This window comes from Pinus tabuliformis, chromosome Q (genome assembly GCF_031772625.1).
Source record: "Pinus tabuliformis cultivar Carrire ecotype Pingquan chromosome Q, CPIR1, whole genome shotgun sequence".
Lineage (NCBI taxonomy): Eukaryota > Viridiplantae > Streptophyta > Pinopsida > Pinales > Pinaceae > Pinus > Pinus tabuliformis.
Window position 1 is genome coordinate 102,189,393 of NC_142296.1, and position 18,441 is coordinate 102,207,833.

The following is an 18,441-nucleotide window of genomic DNA, read 5'->3' on the forward strand; positions in this document are numbered from 1 at the left end:
ATTTAAAAGGATAAATATTAACAATAACCAATCATCTATACAAGCTTTATAAACAATCATCTATACAATCTTTATAACCAATCATCTATACAATCTTTATTATAACCAATCATCTATACAATCTTTATTGTTTTTTCCTTTTTATTTAATTTAAATCAAAATTCTACATCATTTCATAACATAAATATTCAAAATTATAAATAAATATAAATTAAAATAATCAAAACTATACATATTAATAAAAGCATTTAAAAGGATAAATATTAACAATAACCAATCATCCATACAGTCTTTATTGTTTTTTTTATTTAATTTAAATCAAAATTCTACATCATTTATTCAAAATTATAAATCAATATTTTTTTTATTTAATTTAAATCAAAATTCTACATCATTTATTCAAAATTATAAATCAATATAAATTAATAATAGCTAAACATCATACTGAAGATCTCAACTAATCATTCAGTAACTTTATTAATTTAATGAAAATGATAAAATCTATAAATACTAACAAAAATATCCATATTTCGAATACTAAATAAAATAATCAAAACACTAACAAAAATATCCCTATTTCCAATACCTTAATAAAATAATCAAAACTATACATATTAATCAAAGCATTTAAAATCATAAACATTAATAACAACCCATCATCTATACAATCTTTATTGTTTTCTTTATTTAATTTAAATATAATTTTTTTTTAATTTAATAATATATTATTAATACTATTATGTATATAATAATATATTATATAGCTGGAAATCATTTATAAATCTTTCCAATTCTTTAAAATTAAAATCCCACACTTACTTTATCGAAGTAAAGAAAGAAGCCCAATATCCCCCTTGAAAAAGAACAAGAACAATATCCCCCTTGAAAAAGAACAAGAACAATATCCCCCTTGAAAAAGAACCTGATCAAAATACCCCTATACGGAAACATGTAACATGTGCTGATAGTGTTAGAAACATTTTGAAAAAGAACCTGATCAAAATACCCCTATATTGAAACATGGGCTGATAGTGTTAGAAACATTGTGAAAAATTAAAAATTGAGACCGCAGCTTACATTGAAGAACAAAATTATATGTGGCCTAAAACGCATGTAAGTAGACTAAAGTGAGGCATGTAAGTAGGTCCTATTTGCTCAGCATGTAGTAAATATCACTAAATCAATAATATAAATTTGCTCAGCATAGATCCTATTTTAAGAAAAGATCTAACCTTGAGCCAGAAGGTCCCGATACCCGGGAGGGACCAACTCAAGGTACCCGAGAGGGACCAAATTTCTGCACCTGTAAACTTCTAAACTTCTTCAGAGTGCAAAAAAGTGCAAAATACAATGTGTACTTTTTCATATACGGACTAAATAAGCATTTTAACAATAAAAACTTTTTTTTCATGATACATGCATAATTCGCAATAAATAATTTATTTAACATGTATATCGACATTTATCAGCACAAATTAAAATGGTTTTTAAATATTAATATATTTTTAAGTATACATCAATATTAATTAGTACAATATTTTATTAATAATTTACATTAAATATTTTTTATATACCACATTAAATATTTTATTTCAACACTTTTTTTTCCATATATAAATATATATAAGTTGATATCGACATAAATTAGTTCTATGTATATATATATGAAGTTGATATCCACATATATATATAAATATATAAAAATATTAATTTAATTGATCATAACATATTAAAATAAACACATATATTCTTCTATGTACAAAAACTATGATTTATAAAATAATTAAATTTAATAAAATTCATATAAATTATTCATTTAATATATATATATAATCGAAATTTCCTCACTAAATTAGTGGAAAGAAAAGGCCACTCCGATATCATAAAGAAAACACTATATCATAAAGAGCAAGCTCCAACCCTTAAGCTATGCAACAAAAATAAAAGCATAATAAAAAAAAAGGTAAAAGGCACACTAGAAGAGGGTAACTCATGCCTCCACAATTGCTCCCTCCACTGCATCCATACACTCTAGATGTGGACTCCCATTAGCTGGTCCCCTTTCACCATGGCACTTGGCGATGAAGCCTTTTGCCTCCATTGCCACTCATTTACACTAACACCTATGGATTAAGGAGTTGATCTTGGAAATGCCACTTCCCCTTGGGGTTGGAAGCACCTAATAGGGTTGACTATTGACCACCCTTATCAAGGTAGGTAACACCTTTACAGGACATGGTCTAGTTAGATAACAAAAGGCGATCCAAGTTTGAAGTATTAATATGCCCTTAACATACAAGATTGGTCCACTTACATGCTTATATGATCTTAGTCCTTTGTTGGAGTTTAAGTTTGTCTTGTCACGTGATCCATAGTAGCCTAGGGCTTGAGGGAACCCACTCCACAAGTACCCATGCCTTTCAGAGATGTTGATGACTTGGCAAATGCAGCATTGCCCACATACCTCTGAGCGTTAGGAACTATGATGACCTAAGCAATTGATGCACATCCCAAAGTACCCCCAAGACGTTGTTCTTTGACCCAACAAAGAGGATTCTTAATGATTACACTTCTAGACCCAGCTTGCCTCCAAGCCATCCTTGACACTACCTGATTGGAAGGCCATGATTCATAGCCCAAATGAGTATGGTCTTCCATGAGACTAGGGAGGGCTTCTTTCCCTTGATGGAGCCCTAATACTTGAGAGAGGAGGCATTGTGTTAGCCAATAGAAACCCATAGAGATGACATGCTGACGACCCAGTTGGATTTTGAACCCTTTAAGCTGCTTTGAGGTTAGATTTGAGCAGTATTCCCCAAATGATCGATGATCATGACACATGGAAACACCTCTAGCCTTATAGTCCAAAAGGGGCAAGACATTATCAGTTAGAGGCTTACGTCTCACACATGTGGGTCTTTTGTTGCATTATTTCCACATTGAGTTAGTGGGTTGTATTGAGAAATCTGGGGCATCAAGATAAGGAGATTTCTTTAATAAGATAACTGCTTGTGAATGTTTTTTACTTCAATAGATTAGGATCTTCCTTTAGTTAGATTATTATAGAGTTCCTCTTCATCAAACAACTACCAAAGCATAAACAATAAAGAGATGAGAGACACAAAATGTAGGCTATCAGCCAGGGACAAAACCTCTCCCACTTGAGAGGAAAACCCAAACAAATTCTTCTTCTTATAGAGACTTCAATTGACGAACACCAAGACGAAGACCCTTGACCTATTTGTCTCTCCAAGACCAAGTCACAAAGCTTACTTGATGAGTTCCTTTGAGTCAACGATAGTCAGCCTTCTCATTTCTTCCTCCTTCTCGGCGACCTTTCAAAATTTTGACCCCTTATTTAGGTCTGCAACTTTCAGCCCTAATTCAAAAACCCTAGTTACAGCTTCTTGGAAAGTGTCACCTTCTAGATAATGCCCTTGATTTCTTCAAATTTGGTTACCCAAGAGGACCGCAATTCTTTTCGGCTTCTTTTGCAGCGAATGATCCTTCTTTTCCTCGCACGTGTGATATCAAAGTGGCCCTAAAAAGATCCAAAATCGATGCTAAAGACTTTGCTCTTCCTTTTCCTCTCTTTGATGGAGATGAGGCTTCTTCCCAAGTGATCTTCACACTTCTTCGTTGCAAACTTGTTCTTGACCAACTTGATTGTCTCCAAATGAGAGTCGAGTTGCCTATTATAGTGATTTGCCCATGTATATAAGTCGATTTGATAGAGATCTAGGCCGACATGTCCTTTGGTGAGGTTCCATTACTCCTTGAAGCTAAACTTGTTGGAGGTGCTTATGCTTTGTCTTGGAGGGCAAAGACTTTGACTCTTTTAATGACTCATACAAATATGTAACATGCCCAAGAAGGGTCCTTCATACATGACATTGACTTAATTTGACTTTATGACTAAAGTCAGGCTGACTTCCCAGTTGTCAGGCCGACTTGGTCTTGAAGGGTATTTTGACGCTTTTAAGGACAAAAATACTTTTATTTACAAGTTACAATGTGCCTGATGGGGTCTTCAACTTATGACGGTGACTTTTTTGACTTCCTAACCTAGGAAAAATCCTAGAGGCACTCAATGTGTGCTTGACCTATAAAATAAAAGACCTTGAGCATGAAACCAATGCTCCAAAAATAATAATAATTTTTCTTTCATTTTACAATGTACAAGAATCAAAAGTTCATTTCATATTTATGAAGACCGAACCTAGTTACACATTTTTCAACACTCCCTTTTAACTAGGGAGGTATTCATAAATGATACATGGACATTCTCAATTTGAAGAGATCTCATAAGAAGAGTCGGATTGATAACCCATTATCCTAACAACTAGCATTGTCACATAGCAAGGCCTTGACTAACAGCGCTATGTCTCCACAAGATCAAAGCACAATGCTGGTGAGACCAATTATTTATAGACATCATCATCATTGTCTCCCAAGGAACATACCCCACCCGGGTGTTCACAGAGTATGTCCTTCCTTGAACTATTCTTATCTTGGATAGCTAGTCCTCAAAGAATATCGGTCCTTGACAACTCTTATCTTGGATGCCCTACCACATCCTCAAAGAGTATTGGATGACAGATGCGTACCCAATCCTCCATTATGTCTTCCTAAGTGAAGACAACAATGATGTGCCTATCTCTCCCTCTCAACCAGGGAGGATATATCAACCAAACCAAGCTTGTCTCTCAAATACACAAGCTTCTTATTAAGAAGAGATTTTGCCAATATCTCAGCTACCTACTCATCGATGGAGATATATTGTAGTTGCAACACACCATCTTGTAATAGCTTCCAAATATAGTGATACTTGTTGTTTATACAATGTCTTTCCATGAAACATTAGGTCTTCATACAATATTATACAACTGGTGTTATCACAATGTATCACTGTAGGGTCCATTGGTCGTTCAAAATAAGTTGGATAGCAGCTTCCTCAACCAAATAACTTCTCTGTTCACTTCACAATCTGCAATATATTCAGCCTCGAGACTACTCAAAGCAATCGTATCTTGCTTTTTGATCATCCATGGGATCATGGAGGATCCCAAACTAAAACATCCTCCTCTAGTGCTCCTTCCATCCTGCTCACCGCCTCCCCTGTTGGAATATGTATATCCAATCAAGTGGACATCATTCCTCCTATCATATTTTAGGTAGTAGTTGATTGTTCCCTGCAGATATCTCAGTATGTGCTTGGCTGCTATCCATTGTTCATGCTTCAGCTCCATTTGGAATTGATTGAGAATATTCATTGCAAAACATATGTTTGGTCAAGTATTTACCATGTACATTAGTAAGCCAATATTTTGTCTATATCTGGTAGGATCCACTAGGCTAGATTCAGAGCTCCTTGGTCTCTTTTAAGTTTGTGATCATCGGGGTTGTCATTGGTTTGCAATCCATCATGTCAAACTTCTTCAACATCTCAATCACATACTTCCCTTGACCTAGGTAGATCTCATCAAGTCCCTGCCAGAGTTCTAGTCCCAGATAATAGTGCATCATCCCAAGATCCTACATATCGAATTCTACTGCTAGTTGCTTCTTACATTCTTCAATTCGACCTTACACACATATTAAGAGAAGATCGTCCACATACAGAAGAATGATTACAGGTTCACCTTTTACAACCTTGAAATAAAGGTTCGAATACCATGCCCTTGGTGCCTGCTTAAGGCCATATAATGCCTTCTTCAACCTACAAACATATGCCTCTCTATCTTTGACTTCAAATCCCAATGGTTGCTCTAAATAGACTTCCTAATTAATTGTGCCATTAAGGAATGCAGACTTGACATCCAATTGGTGGATGTTTCATCCCATCGATCCTGCCAAAGAGACCAACAAACGTATAGTTGTATACCTTGTTGTCGGAGAAAATGTCTCTTTATAATCGATGCCTTCTTGTTGAGTGAGGCCCCTAGCCACAAATCTTGCCTTATACTTGTCAATGCTTCCATCTGTCGCATGCTTGATCTTGTAAAGCCATTTGAAAGTTACCACATACTTTTCTTTAGGCCTAGGTACGATCTCCCATACCCCATCTTCATTATTGATTGATATTCTTCATTCATGGCATATTTCCATTCTCGATGATTGACAACTTCTTTAAAGGTGGATGATTCAGCTTCTATTAACTTTGTCATAAATGTTGTGTACCCTGAATATATTTTGAGCTTCTTGCTTTCTCTAAATGTGTCTTTAGTTGCACCACGACCCTCTGCATCTAATACAATACATTTTGACCAATTAGGTCTCTTTCTAGTCTCAAGAATTACCACAGGTTGTATAGGTTCACTGGGACCTTCATCTTCATGATTTGTTTCTTCTTCTTCCCTAATAACTTCCCCTTGAAATACCGGAAGTTCTTCATCATCAAAGTCCATAGGGAGATCCTTTGATTTCTTGAATGCAATACTTTCGTCAAATATCACATCTCGCTAACTTCTACTCGGTGTCCTTTTATGTAGATCTTATATGCTTTTGAGGAAATACTGTAGCCAACAAATGTTCCCTTCATCCCTGATGGATCTAACTTCTTTCTCTTGTCCTTCAGTATATGAATATAAACAGGACAACCAAAAATTCAAACATGATCTACACTTGGTTTCTTCCCAGTGAATACTTCTTCAAGAGTTAAGCTATCTAGTGACATGTGGGGACTTTGATTTTGTATGCATACAATTGTGTTTTCTGCTTCACCCCCTAGAAATTTCAGCAAATCTTGATCATATAGCATAGCTTTTACACTTTATTCAATGGACCGATTCTTTTGTTCTGCAACTCCATCTTGTTCGAGATTATATGGGACTATTAGCTCCCTCTTAATCCCATATTCCTTATATAAGGCTATAATTTCCTTGGATGTGTATTATCCTCCATTATTAGACCTCAATATCTTAATTCTCCTTTTTGTAAGGTTCTCTACTTCAGCTTTGAATTCTTGAAATTTGGTGAATACTATGGTATCTATGAAAGTAAAGCTAAGTTTTCCTCAAATGGTATCTATGAAAGTGACATAAAATAGATGACCTCCAAGTGACTTTGGATTCATAGGACCACAAACATCTGAATGAATAAGATCCAAGATTTCTTTTGACCTTGAAGCATTACTTCCAAATGGTCTCTTCGTGTTCTTACCCAATGCACATCCCTTGCATACTCCTTCATGATCTTCTTTCAGTTCGGGGATGCCATTCACTATAGAATTTAGGGTTGGTAATATTTTGTAGTGATGGTGACCAAATCTTCTATGCAAAAGTTCACATGGGCTAACTTCAATGTGAACCAAAACTTGAGCGAGGGGAGTTAACAATCTATAAAATCTTCCTTCATGAATCCAAATCATTCTTTGATACCCTTCTTGAGATGACTCGCTACCTTCGTACACTTCCTTAGGAACTTCTTCAATGTAGTAGAGATCTTCATTATGCCCTCAACCAAACTTAGCTATGATACCATGTTGAGAAATCTATAGGGCGATAGATTAAATGATTTCTCTTTTATGATAACTGATTGTGATGTCTTTTGTTTTTTCTTACTTATTAGCTTCTTCACTTATTATTACGTTTGTCTATCATGAAATATCTACCAAAACAAGAAGAACAATAGAACACAACAACAGAAAATGTAGGTTGTAAGCCAGGGCCAAAACCTCTCCACTTGAGAGGAAAACCCGAAAAACCTCTTCTCTTCTTATAGGTTCTTCAAATGACAAATTCCAAGACCTCTAGACCAAGACCAAGTCCAACCCTTCTGGATGATGTCCTTCCTTTGTCGAAGTCAAACCTAGTCAAATCTCTTCCAGTAGCACAACTTCGGCTGCAGAATTTCGGCCTCTACTGCAGGTCTGAAATTTTGGCCTTTCCAGAAGTAGTTAATGCCATGCGTGTGAGCTTGTTCTGGACTCCTAAGCCTTCTTCAGACCAGCGCTTGACTTTTTCCTTCTTTTTGGTGCTTGAGGATGATTCAATGTCACCTTTGCTGGCCTTCCTTCTCTTATTTCTTCAAGATCAAACTTGTAGAAGAAAATCCTAGACCAGTAGCAAAAACCCTAGCCTTCTTTCACACGTGTCAGAGAGAAATAACCAAGAAACAAGTTTTCTTCGTCCTCCTCCTTCTTCGCTACCTTCTTCCTCTTCCTCCTTGGCTTGAATGATTGAGTGATGAAATTCTCCCAAGGAGGTCGAGTTCCCTCCTTTATATAGGCTTCTTAAGGTGGACATGACTCCTCAGATTAGGTCGACTTCCCAGCTACCAGGCTGACTTGGTCTTTAAGGTTATTTTGACACTTTTAATGACAAAAATAATTTTCTTTACAAGTTACAATGTGCCTGATGGGGCCTTCAACTTATGACAATGACACTTTTAACTTCTTGACCTAGGACAAATCCTAGAGGCACTCAATGGGTGATTCACCTATAAAATAAAATACCTTGGGCATGAAACCCATACTCCAAAAATAATAATATTTTTTCTTTCATTTTACAATTTACAAGAATCAAAAGTACAATTCATATTTATGAAGACCGAACGTAGTTACACATTTTTCAACACATGGTAGGTGCGTCTTCCACTAAGTAAATATCACACACACCTAACCCACTGGCTCGATGTGTGACAATCTCGGCAAGCTTAACCACCTCACCATGGCCCTTGGTCAATAAAGACATGAAGGTGACTGGCGGGTAGGATGCATACTAGGATATGTGCTTAGCGAAATTCATGGCTTTAAGGAGTACCCTCACCCAAGAGGGGGCAGCGCAAACCCCTTCACCAAGTCCATGGTTAGTCATAAAAATAGGGCGAAGTCTTATGCTCAGTGTTCTTGATCAACAATGTTCCCTCCTGGGGAGGGATACATTCTCCCGCAATCTAAGTTCCTCTCTGAAGAATAAGAAATTTGTGTTAGGCAACCGCTTAGTTAGAATGTCTACAACTTGCTCAGCAGTCGAGATGTGTTGGAGCCTCACCACTCCTCTCAGTACCATGTCTTTGAAGTGGTACTTGATCTTGATGTGCTTTGACCTGTCATGGAATGTTGAATTCTCTGAAAGTTTAATCCTGCTTTGATTGTCATAGTATATCATGGTCGTATCAAGCACCTGCGCAAAAAACTCTACACAAAGCTTTCGCAACCACAATGCCTAGTAGTTACCCATTCTAGTTGCCATGTACTCTGCGACGAATGTATTGAGAGCGAAAGATTTTTGCTTCCTGCTAATCAAGGAAATCATGGCAGATCCCAAGCTAAAGCAGCACCCTCATGTACTCTTCCTATCAGTAACACTCCCATCCCAATCTGCATTTGTATATCCATGCAATCTCAACTAATTGTCGATGGTATATCTCAAACCATAGTTGAGTGCCCCATGTAGATATCTCAACACATGTTTTGTGGCCACCCAGTGAGCATGCAAAGGCTCCACCATAAACTGACTCAAGGTGTTAACAACAAAACATATGTCTAGTCTTGTGTTGACCAGAAACATCAAAGCCCCAATCAGTTGCCTGTACAAAGATGGATATATCAACACTGGTCCTATAGCTTCACCACATAACTTCTTAAAATTTGCCTCCGTTAATGTCACCATGGATTTGCTATCCACCATCCCAAATCTTTCCAAAAGCTTGACAACATATTTTCCTTGGCTAAGGAAAATCTCACGGAGTCTCTGTTGTTAATTTGGCAACTCAATGACAAATTCCAACCATTGCATTGAATTCCTCTTTTCGAGAGGGACCAAAATTAACTTTTGAAGCACTCAATTCAGATAAGGAAAAGTGGGATTTTGAGGTCAAGCCCACAAGTACAAAATTATCAAGGTCGACGTTGGGTCAAATGACACATCTCAAGCATAAGATGGCACCCCTTTAGTTGCATATAAATTTAAGTTGAGTCCTCCTCATTTTGCAATTGCTATGGTGCATCTCACAAGGTATCTTCAAATAATCGAGCAAATGGGAGAAGGTAGATGGAAGATGACCTAAAGTTATCTTCAATGAAGGAATAAGTGAAAGAAAGAAATTGTGGATGAGACAAAACAAAAAATGGACGCAAAAATGGAATATTTATATCAATGCATGTCCCACAAATAGCAAGGATTTGAAGAGTTCTGTTATGGAGAAGTTCTGTAAGCATATAAGGAGAAAAGAGTTGGGTAGAAAGAATAAGTACTATGTTCAAGAATTTAACCCCGCGTGTGATCTCCAACAAAAAGAGTACATTGGAGATAGCATTACATGGGAAGCAAAGATTCTTATTGCTCAATTAAGAACCAACTCGCATCAATTACAGTGCAATACAAGGCGGTGGAAAAGACCTAAAAAAGATTGGGAAGAGCAGTTGTGTACTTTTTGCACTTCTGGGGCAGTGGAATTGGAAAAACATTTCATTTTGGAATGTGATGCTTTCAGAGACATCAGGGTCAGTTACAATAGTATGTTAACATCGGTTCTTTGGCATTGTCTTTTCGGTGAGGGAACTGTTAGAAGGTTGGGCCAGCTCATCATTAATTTGAATAATAAGAGGATTGAATTGCAAAAGGCAAAAAGCAGGGAAGCTAGTGATCCCATAGACTATAACTAGTCTCGGGGACATTAAAAATTTCATTTCATTTCATTCAACTCACAACATATCTTCTCTCTCCTCATTTTATTGGTTCGTATAACTCAGAATTGCAAGATAGCACTCACACATGTGAAGGACAGAAGTCATTTTCTGATTGGCTCGAATTGTAGGATTGTTTTTGGGCATTCACCAGCGTTGATCAAGAACTGTTTGACCATCTTTGACTACGTTTTTGAGTGGAAAATTTTGGTTTCTCTAGGCAGCATTTGAGGGCACAAAGATCGAGGAAATACGGGCAAGTTGACTAGTGTTGACTACATGGTTGACCGCAGAAGCAAGTGCAGAATTTCACTGGTTGTTTTGGTAGTGTTTTGAGACTTTGACCAGCATTCTAGGCTACATTTCTTGTTGCCTTGACCGAGCTCTTTTAGAAGGTTGATCGTTAACTTTTTGGACAGGTTAGGGTTGAATTCACTATTGTTGGTTGTTGTTGACTTGGACAGAATTACTATTAACTTTTGTTGACTCTCTCTCTTGTCTCTAATTCAAAAAATAGCATGACATTTTGACTTGACCGGATATTGGATATTGGTTTTGGATATTGGCTAGTCAAAATTTGACTTTGACTCTTGGATGTTGCACTATTTCTGTTGAACATTTGAAGACAATCTAATAAAAGAAGATTTGAAAAGGGTTTTACCCCTTGTGGGGTTTTTCCCTCGTCATTGACCAAATATTGTGTCTCTTTTCTCTTGGTTGTCTTTCATTGTGCATTTGAATAATTGTTCTATCTACTATTGCTCTATTGTCATTGTTTAAATTGAATAAATGGAAATTGTTAAATTTGATGTTATTGGATATTGTTGAAGTAATAGTTGCAGCATAGAACAATTGATGAAAAATTAACATGGTATCAAAGCTAAGGTGAGGACAAGCCCAAGAGACATAGAAAAAGAGCATCCATCTTCTAAGCAATTGATTGAAAGGGAAATATCTTTTAGTTAAAATGTTTACTTATTATTTCAAGGACAATGAAATGCTAGCCGACTCATTTGGCTTTGCAGCATGGAAGCCCAGGATCAATGTCACTTTAGATGAGTATGATGTCTTGAAGTACGTGTAAGGAAAGATCTCACCACCACCAGAAGATGTTCCTCAAGCTACCAAATCCAAGTATAAGAAAGATGAGATTAAAGCTAAGAAGATTATTATTGATTCTTTAAGAGATCATCTACTTGTTTATATTTCATCCTTGAAGACTTCCAAAGAAATGTACGATAAGATTGTTGGCATGTATAAGGTAAACAATTTGAGCCACATAATGGAATTGAAAAATCAACTTAAGGAGTCTAAGTTGCATAAGGGAGAAATTGTACAATCATTCTCCATAAGAATCATTGAGATCAGGGACCGACTCCAAACTGCTTAAGAAATTATACCTGACAAGGAATTGGTGATATATTCACTTAGTGGCCTTCCTTCTTCATGGGACATGTTCATTACTTCTATCAACAATAGGAAATGGATCCCTTCTTTTGATGAGTTGCTTTATGCAATCAAGAGGAAAGATTGATGATATCTAGAGGGAGAATTCAGAGGCCAAATGAAAGAGATCCCATTGCCTTTCTTTTTTAAGAAAAGAAGATGTGAAGAAAGGAAAGGGAAAGTCATCTAAATCAAGAAGACCTCCTCAATCCAATTGAGATTCCAAGGATTCAAGAAGGCGAGATAGAGATGTTGAATGCTACAATTCTCATCAAAAGGGTAACTATACTCGACATTGTCCCGAAAAAGAGAGATGCTCCCAGAAGAAACCCTTCGAGGTCCTACAACAATAACCATGGCTTAAACAACAAGAAGTCGTATGAAAGAAGAGATGATAAAGGAGATGGAAGGAGAAAAGAAATAAGAAGAAGGGACTCTCACGATGATCATGCAGATAGTTATCATCCACCAAAGAGATCAAGGAACTTCAGGTATCAAACTAATGCTACTAATCAATCTGAATATATTCTTATTTCTGCATTATCTAGTTCATCTCCTCCGAATACTTGTGAAAATTGCCTAGTTGATAGTGGGTCCTCCCATCACTTCTCTGGATATAAGGAGGTTCTCTCTAATTTGGTTGAGAAGGAGACTGATTTGAAGATTATTCTGGGTGACAACACCACTCATCCTGTCAAGGACTTTGGTTGTGTCAAATTTCATTTGGACTTTGGGGAATCTATTTTGCTTCATGATGTGATGTATGTATCGGAATTGAAGAAGAATTTGGTATTGATATCTGCTTTGGAGGATAAAGGAATGGGGGTTTCATTCATCAAAGGGTATGTACTTACTTGGCGTATTGGATCCTACATGAGAAATGCCTTCACATTGGGATCTAGGTTTGAACGAATCTATACAATCACAGAAAGAACCCTTCTAGCTATGGTCCATAATACAAATCATCAAAGCAAGTTGTGGCACCGAAGACTGGCCCATCTACATTATGACGCCCTTCCAAAATTAAAGAAGTTGGTCTCCGGCAATCCCGATGTTCAAGCTCGACATGATGGAGTATGCCTTGGATGTGTCAGTGGAAAGAGGACAAGGGTACCATTCCCCTCTAGCAAGAACAAGACAAAGGACATCATGCATCTCATTCATTCTTATATGTGGTTTGATGCTTGTACATTCACTTGTGGTCATCTCTCTTGCATCACCCTCATCGATGATTTCTCAAGGAAGACATGGATATATTATTTGAAGCACAAGGATGAGGCATTCAACATATTCAAGGAGTTCAAGGCTTTGGTTGAATATAATACTGGGAAGAAAATAAAGATCTTCAAGTCCGACAATGGCAAGAAATACATAACGAAGGAATTAAGGAGACTATTGTGCCCTGCGCTCCCGAACAAAATGGAGTGGCTAAGAGAAATAACAGGTCCATTATTGAAGCTGCCCGAGCCATGCTCCATGATCAAAAGATGCCAAAGTTCCTTTAGGTTGAAGCAACAAACACAACGATATATGTTCAAAACAGGTTGCCTCGTCAAGCTTTGGATAACAAGACCCCCGCGGAAGTATTCATAGCTGTCAACATTGATATTGGTCATCTTCGGATTTTTGGCTGCCCTATATACTTCCATGTGCCCAAGGACAAAAGAAACAAGCCAAAAATCACAGGAAGAAAAGATTTGTTTGTTGGATATAGCAAAGATTCTAAAGCATTTAAAATTTATATTTTTGGTCAAAGGAAGGTTGAAATTAGCAGGTGAGTAACATTCAATGAAGATGTTGCAAGGGACCTCCCTATACCTCCTCCTCCTGAAGACAAGAGTGACGATATGGATATTCTAGAAGGTCGTTTTGTGCCTGGATTTGAGGACATTGATGATGATCCCATGGAGCCTATGGACCCCTTGGATCCTCCTCCATGTGATCCCCCTGCGAAGAAGAGATCACTTTGGCTCAAGGACAGACTACAAGATGTTGAGAAACATGTTGTTGCTCGTGGAACATTTAGGGAAAGCAAGAAGCCATGTAGGTACCAAGCATATGTTGTCGCTATGAGCAACATGATTCAAGATGAGCCCCATACCTTTGAAGAAGTCGTGAAGGAACAAGCCTGGAAGGATGCTATGGTCAAAGAATATGAATCTATTATGAAAAATGGCATTTGGGATGTTGTGCCGAGACCGAAGAATAGATCAATGGTGACGTCCAAATGGCTCTATAAGATCAAGCATGGGGTTGATGGAAGCATTGAAAAATACAAGGCGAGGTTCGTAGCTTGTGGATTCTCCTAAGAAAGAGGGAGAAGATTACGATGATATATTTGCCCTTGTGACCCGATATACAGCCACTCGTTCGATAGTAGCCCTCACTGCGAGTCTGGGATGGACTCTTCATCAAATGGATGTGAAGACGACCTTTTTGCATGGTTTGCTTCAAGGAGAAGTGTATGTTGAACAACCTCCAAGATTTGAAGCTCATGGTAGGAAGGCCCATGTATCTCGATTGAATAAATCTCTCTATCGATTGAAGCAAGCCCCTCATGCTTCATATGCTCGCATCGACAGTTACTTGATGAAGTTGGGATTTACAAGTAGTAGTGTTGATCCAAACTTGTGAGACAAAACAATCTAAGGTATGCCTCTCATTTTTTTATTATATGTTGATGACTTATGTTTGACCAGTGCAGACCCTCTCATTCTAGAATGTAAGAGGGAGTTCGCTTTTGAAATCAAGATGAAAGACCTTGGGTTGATGCAGTATTTCCTGGGACTAGAAGTATGGAAAAAGTTGGGCGACATTTTCTTCTCATAAGTAAAATATGTTGTAAAACTTCTAGAGATATTTGGCATGGTTGAGTGCAAGTCCTTGCCTACACCTATGGAGATGAATTTCAGGAAGTTGTGTGGAGAGGTTGTCGGACCAAACCTAGCAATCCCTTCTGAGTATAGACAACTGGTTGGTCCTCTAATGTTCCTCGTGAACACTCACCGCAATATATGCTTTGAAGTTGACACTTTGAGCCAATTTGTGACCACCTCAACATGTACATCGGCTCGTTTCCAAGCATGTATTGAGATGTCTACATGGGACTATTAACCTTCGATTCAGATATGTTGCTGGAAATGTTAGACTTCATGGATATAGAGATGCAGATTCGGTTGGTCGTGTTGTAGACATGAAGAGTACTTCTGGATGTTGTTTTAGTCTGGATCTACCATGATATCGTGGATGAGAAGGAACCAGAAAGTCATAGCCCTTAACACTGCTGAGGCCGAGTTAATTGCCACCAGCCTGGAGAGTTATGAAGCAGTTTGGTTGACGAACATCTTTCGAGAGCTATTTTAGCAGATTCTGAGACACGACAGTCATTTATTGCAACAAAAGTGGGATTCATTTGTCAGAGAATCATGTGTTCCGCAACAAGTCCAAGCATATAGAAATTAGATACCATTACATCTGAGACATGCTACTAAGAGGCTCAGTGAGACTCCTCCACATTTCGATAAATGAGCAAATAGTCAATATCCTTAACAAGGCTTTGCTGAAAGGGAAGTACTTGGTCTTCATAGAGCAACTTGGATTGGTTGAGATGACCCTTTCGAATAAGGGTCTGAGCTGATCAAGAACACTGAGTAGTGCTCTTCCCCCCTTGGTTGAGCTCCCAGGGTCAGGAATGGAGCTATAGGGCTCCTTGGGATGAGAGACCTCTGACCAATAGAATGTTGAGACTTAGGGTCTCCCCTACTCAAAGTATGCCCTAGTTAGCATCATGCCCACTCTATGGGACAACCTCTCCCATCTGGCCATTGGGTTGAGGGACTTAGGATAAAGTGTGATCCCTACGCCTTGCAATAGGTGGATCTCGCCAAAGTTGGTGGATGCAAGTGCTCCACCATCTGACTCCTTAGGGTTAAGATGGATGATCAGGGACAATACAATTGAGGATCCTTACCTTCCGTAAGTTGATCTCACCTATTGTCAGGGACTTTGGGATAGAGTGTGATCACTACGCATTGGGGTAGGTTGGTCTGGTCCATTGTCTTAGGTTTTGGGTGGTAGCCATGGCTCCCCTTAGATGATGATGATCACGATTCTGAGTGATAGCAGAGTCTCCCCAATGGTGATAGAGACAGGGTGGTATCTGGAACTCCCTTGTAGCAATTCTTCTTTACATCCGACAATGTTCAACATGAGATGAGCAAAGACAAGCAGAGATGAGCAGGGATGAGCAGAGAGCCAAAGGAGGGAAGGTTGAAATCCCCACAGGGTCTACATAGGCACTGTGTAGGGGGTGATGCAAGAGGCTCAACACAAAGGCTAGGGAGGTAATTTTGAAGGCAAAAATCAATTGTGGGGTGAGAGAAAATTCTCACAACAATTTTCCCAGGATTTTCCTCCGATTAGATTACCAATTGAGCATCTAAATTATTGTACTCATAATTATAGCTGAAGAATAACAATAAAACCCTCATCTACTTCATCGATTTTCCGCATTGGGTTTTCGAGGGCATTTGTCCAAAAATAACTATGTCAAAATTATTGTCTGTGTGCTAGAATTTCTTAGTTTTTAGTGTTTTATTTTCCGTGGTATTTTTATGGTGAAAATCGCAATTGTGATTTTATTCATTGTTTGTCGTAACAAATAAACTGCCACTAGGGGAATTTTGAGGTCTAAACTAGGCCTCCTAAGGAAATTATAAAATAATAGTGGAAATAATAAAATAAGATCAGATTACATCGTCAAATTTTAGAGGGAAAAAAGAAAAACTATTCTTTCAACTCGTATTTTCAACTTATCTCCCTCTGGTTTTACTCAAATTTCGAGCAGAAACACTTGTTAGATGCAGAATTTGATTTATCATCCAAGGAGTACCCATGTTTCATACTTTTGATGGACCCTACTGCACGAAAAATGATAAATACATGAAAAAACGTGATTGCAATCACGTTTTTTCATGTATTTCTCAATTTTCGTGTAGGAGGGTCCATCAAAAGTATGCAATATGGGTACTCCTTGGATGATGAATTCAATTTTGCATCTAATGAGTACTCCTGCTCGAAATTTGAATAAAACCTTGGGGAGATAAGTTGAAAATACGAGTTGAAAAAATAGTTTTATTATTTTATTATTTGTTAATATTTTACTTTTTTACTCCAAAAATGGTGAATCATCCCCATGGTTGACATCATCATCTTGAATCCTATTGGTTCTTATAAAGTTTAGTTTAGTTGTATATTTTTCTTAGGAGGCCCATTTTAGACATCAAAAGTTCTGTAATGATAATTAATTTTTTAGTTACAAAAATAATGTCCATTTACTACAATAGATAAAAATTTCACATGCTATCAGAGCACAGTTGATCAGTGGGAGAGCTCAGAAACGAAGCAAAGGAATTTCGCTACTCAGCAAGGGAAACAGCGTCAAATTCCCAACGGCAGCGCCGTCTTTTTGCTAGGAAGCCGAGTTGCTTGAGGAAGTTTGATTTTTCTGAGAGGGGAAAGAAATCGATTCTTCTAGTTCGCGTGATTCCAGAGGCAGAGGGAGCAGCTCAGTTATTTCCTAAGTTGCACGAAGCACTGAAACGGGTACATTTAGAAACATCACCTCCCAACAATGGAAACATCGTCTGAAACATCATATATATATATATATATATATATATATATATATTTGTGTGTGTGAATAACACATTATCTTGCAAGAAAAAAGGGAATAAAACCCATAGATGACAATTTAGAAGGAAAACCAAGTCTATATTAACTCCCATAGATGATTACATGATGGTCAAGTTTCGGAGTTTCGAGTACGGGTACGGCTCGAAACGCCAGGGTCCTAGAAGTTTCGTGCAACATTGGTTATTTCGTTGGGCAGATCTCTAGCTAGACGCAAAAGGTTTTGCAGTAGATTGCTAGTGCAGAACCAGTGTCAGGTGAGAGAGGAATAGCATACTATAAATTCTTCAGCATAACCATGGACAGAAGTGACATTCAAGAGACTTCAGATTTATTATTTTCCAAGTTGGAGGACAAATTTGCTTGCTAATCAGGATCAGCTGCACAGGGTGCCTGGTATATAGACAATGGAGCATCAACTCACATGACAGAGGTTAGAGAATATTTCTCTAGCTACAAGGAGCAGCAGATGGACTTCCATATTACTATGGGAAACAGGAAGAAATGTACTCCAGTGGGGAGAGGTACCATAGATTTTCAGAGGGAGTTAGGAGCAAGCACCAGCGCTAAACATGTATTGCACGTGCTAGGATAGGGTGTTAACCTGATTTCAATATCCCAGTTACAGGAAAAGGGGTATGGTATTCACTTTGTAGGAACGAAAGTGTATGTCA

General features: G+C 37.8%; 1 protein-coding gene across 6 annotated transcripts in view; it reads right to left on the minus strand.

The window, feature by feature from the left end:
• Nucleotides 1-18,441, minus strand: part of LOC149218436 (NAC domain-containing protein 54-like) — a 171,079-nt gene that overhangs the window by 11,392 nt on the left and 141,246 nt on the right. For 2 of the 6 annotated variants that reach the window (XM_089384002.1, XM_089383995.1), the window contains 2 exons: nt 1,233-1,303; nt 660-1,008 (listed from right to left, as the gene is read on the minus strand). The exons of 1 other annotated variant lie outside the window; for it this stretch is intronic. In XM_089384002.1, the coding sequence (XP_089240128.1) occupies nt 802-1,008; nt 1,233-1,303 (278 nt within the window). In that variant the 3' untranslated portion in view covers nt 660-801. Of the gene's footprint in view, nt 1-659; nt 1,009-1,232; nt 1,304-18,441 lie in introns of those variants that run through there. 3 more of the 6 variants (XM_089383996.1, XM_089384001.1, XM_089383999.1) reach the window with 3 other exon arrangements.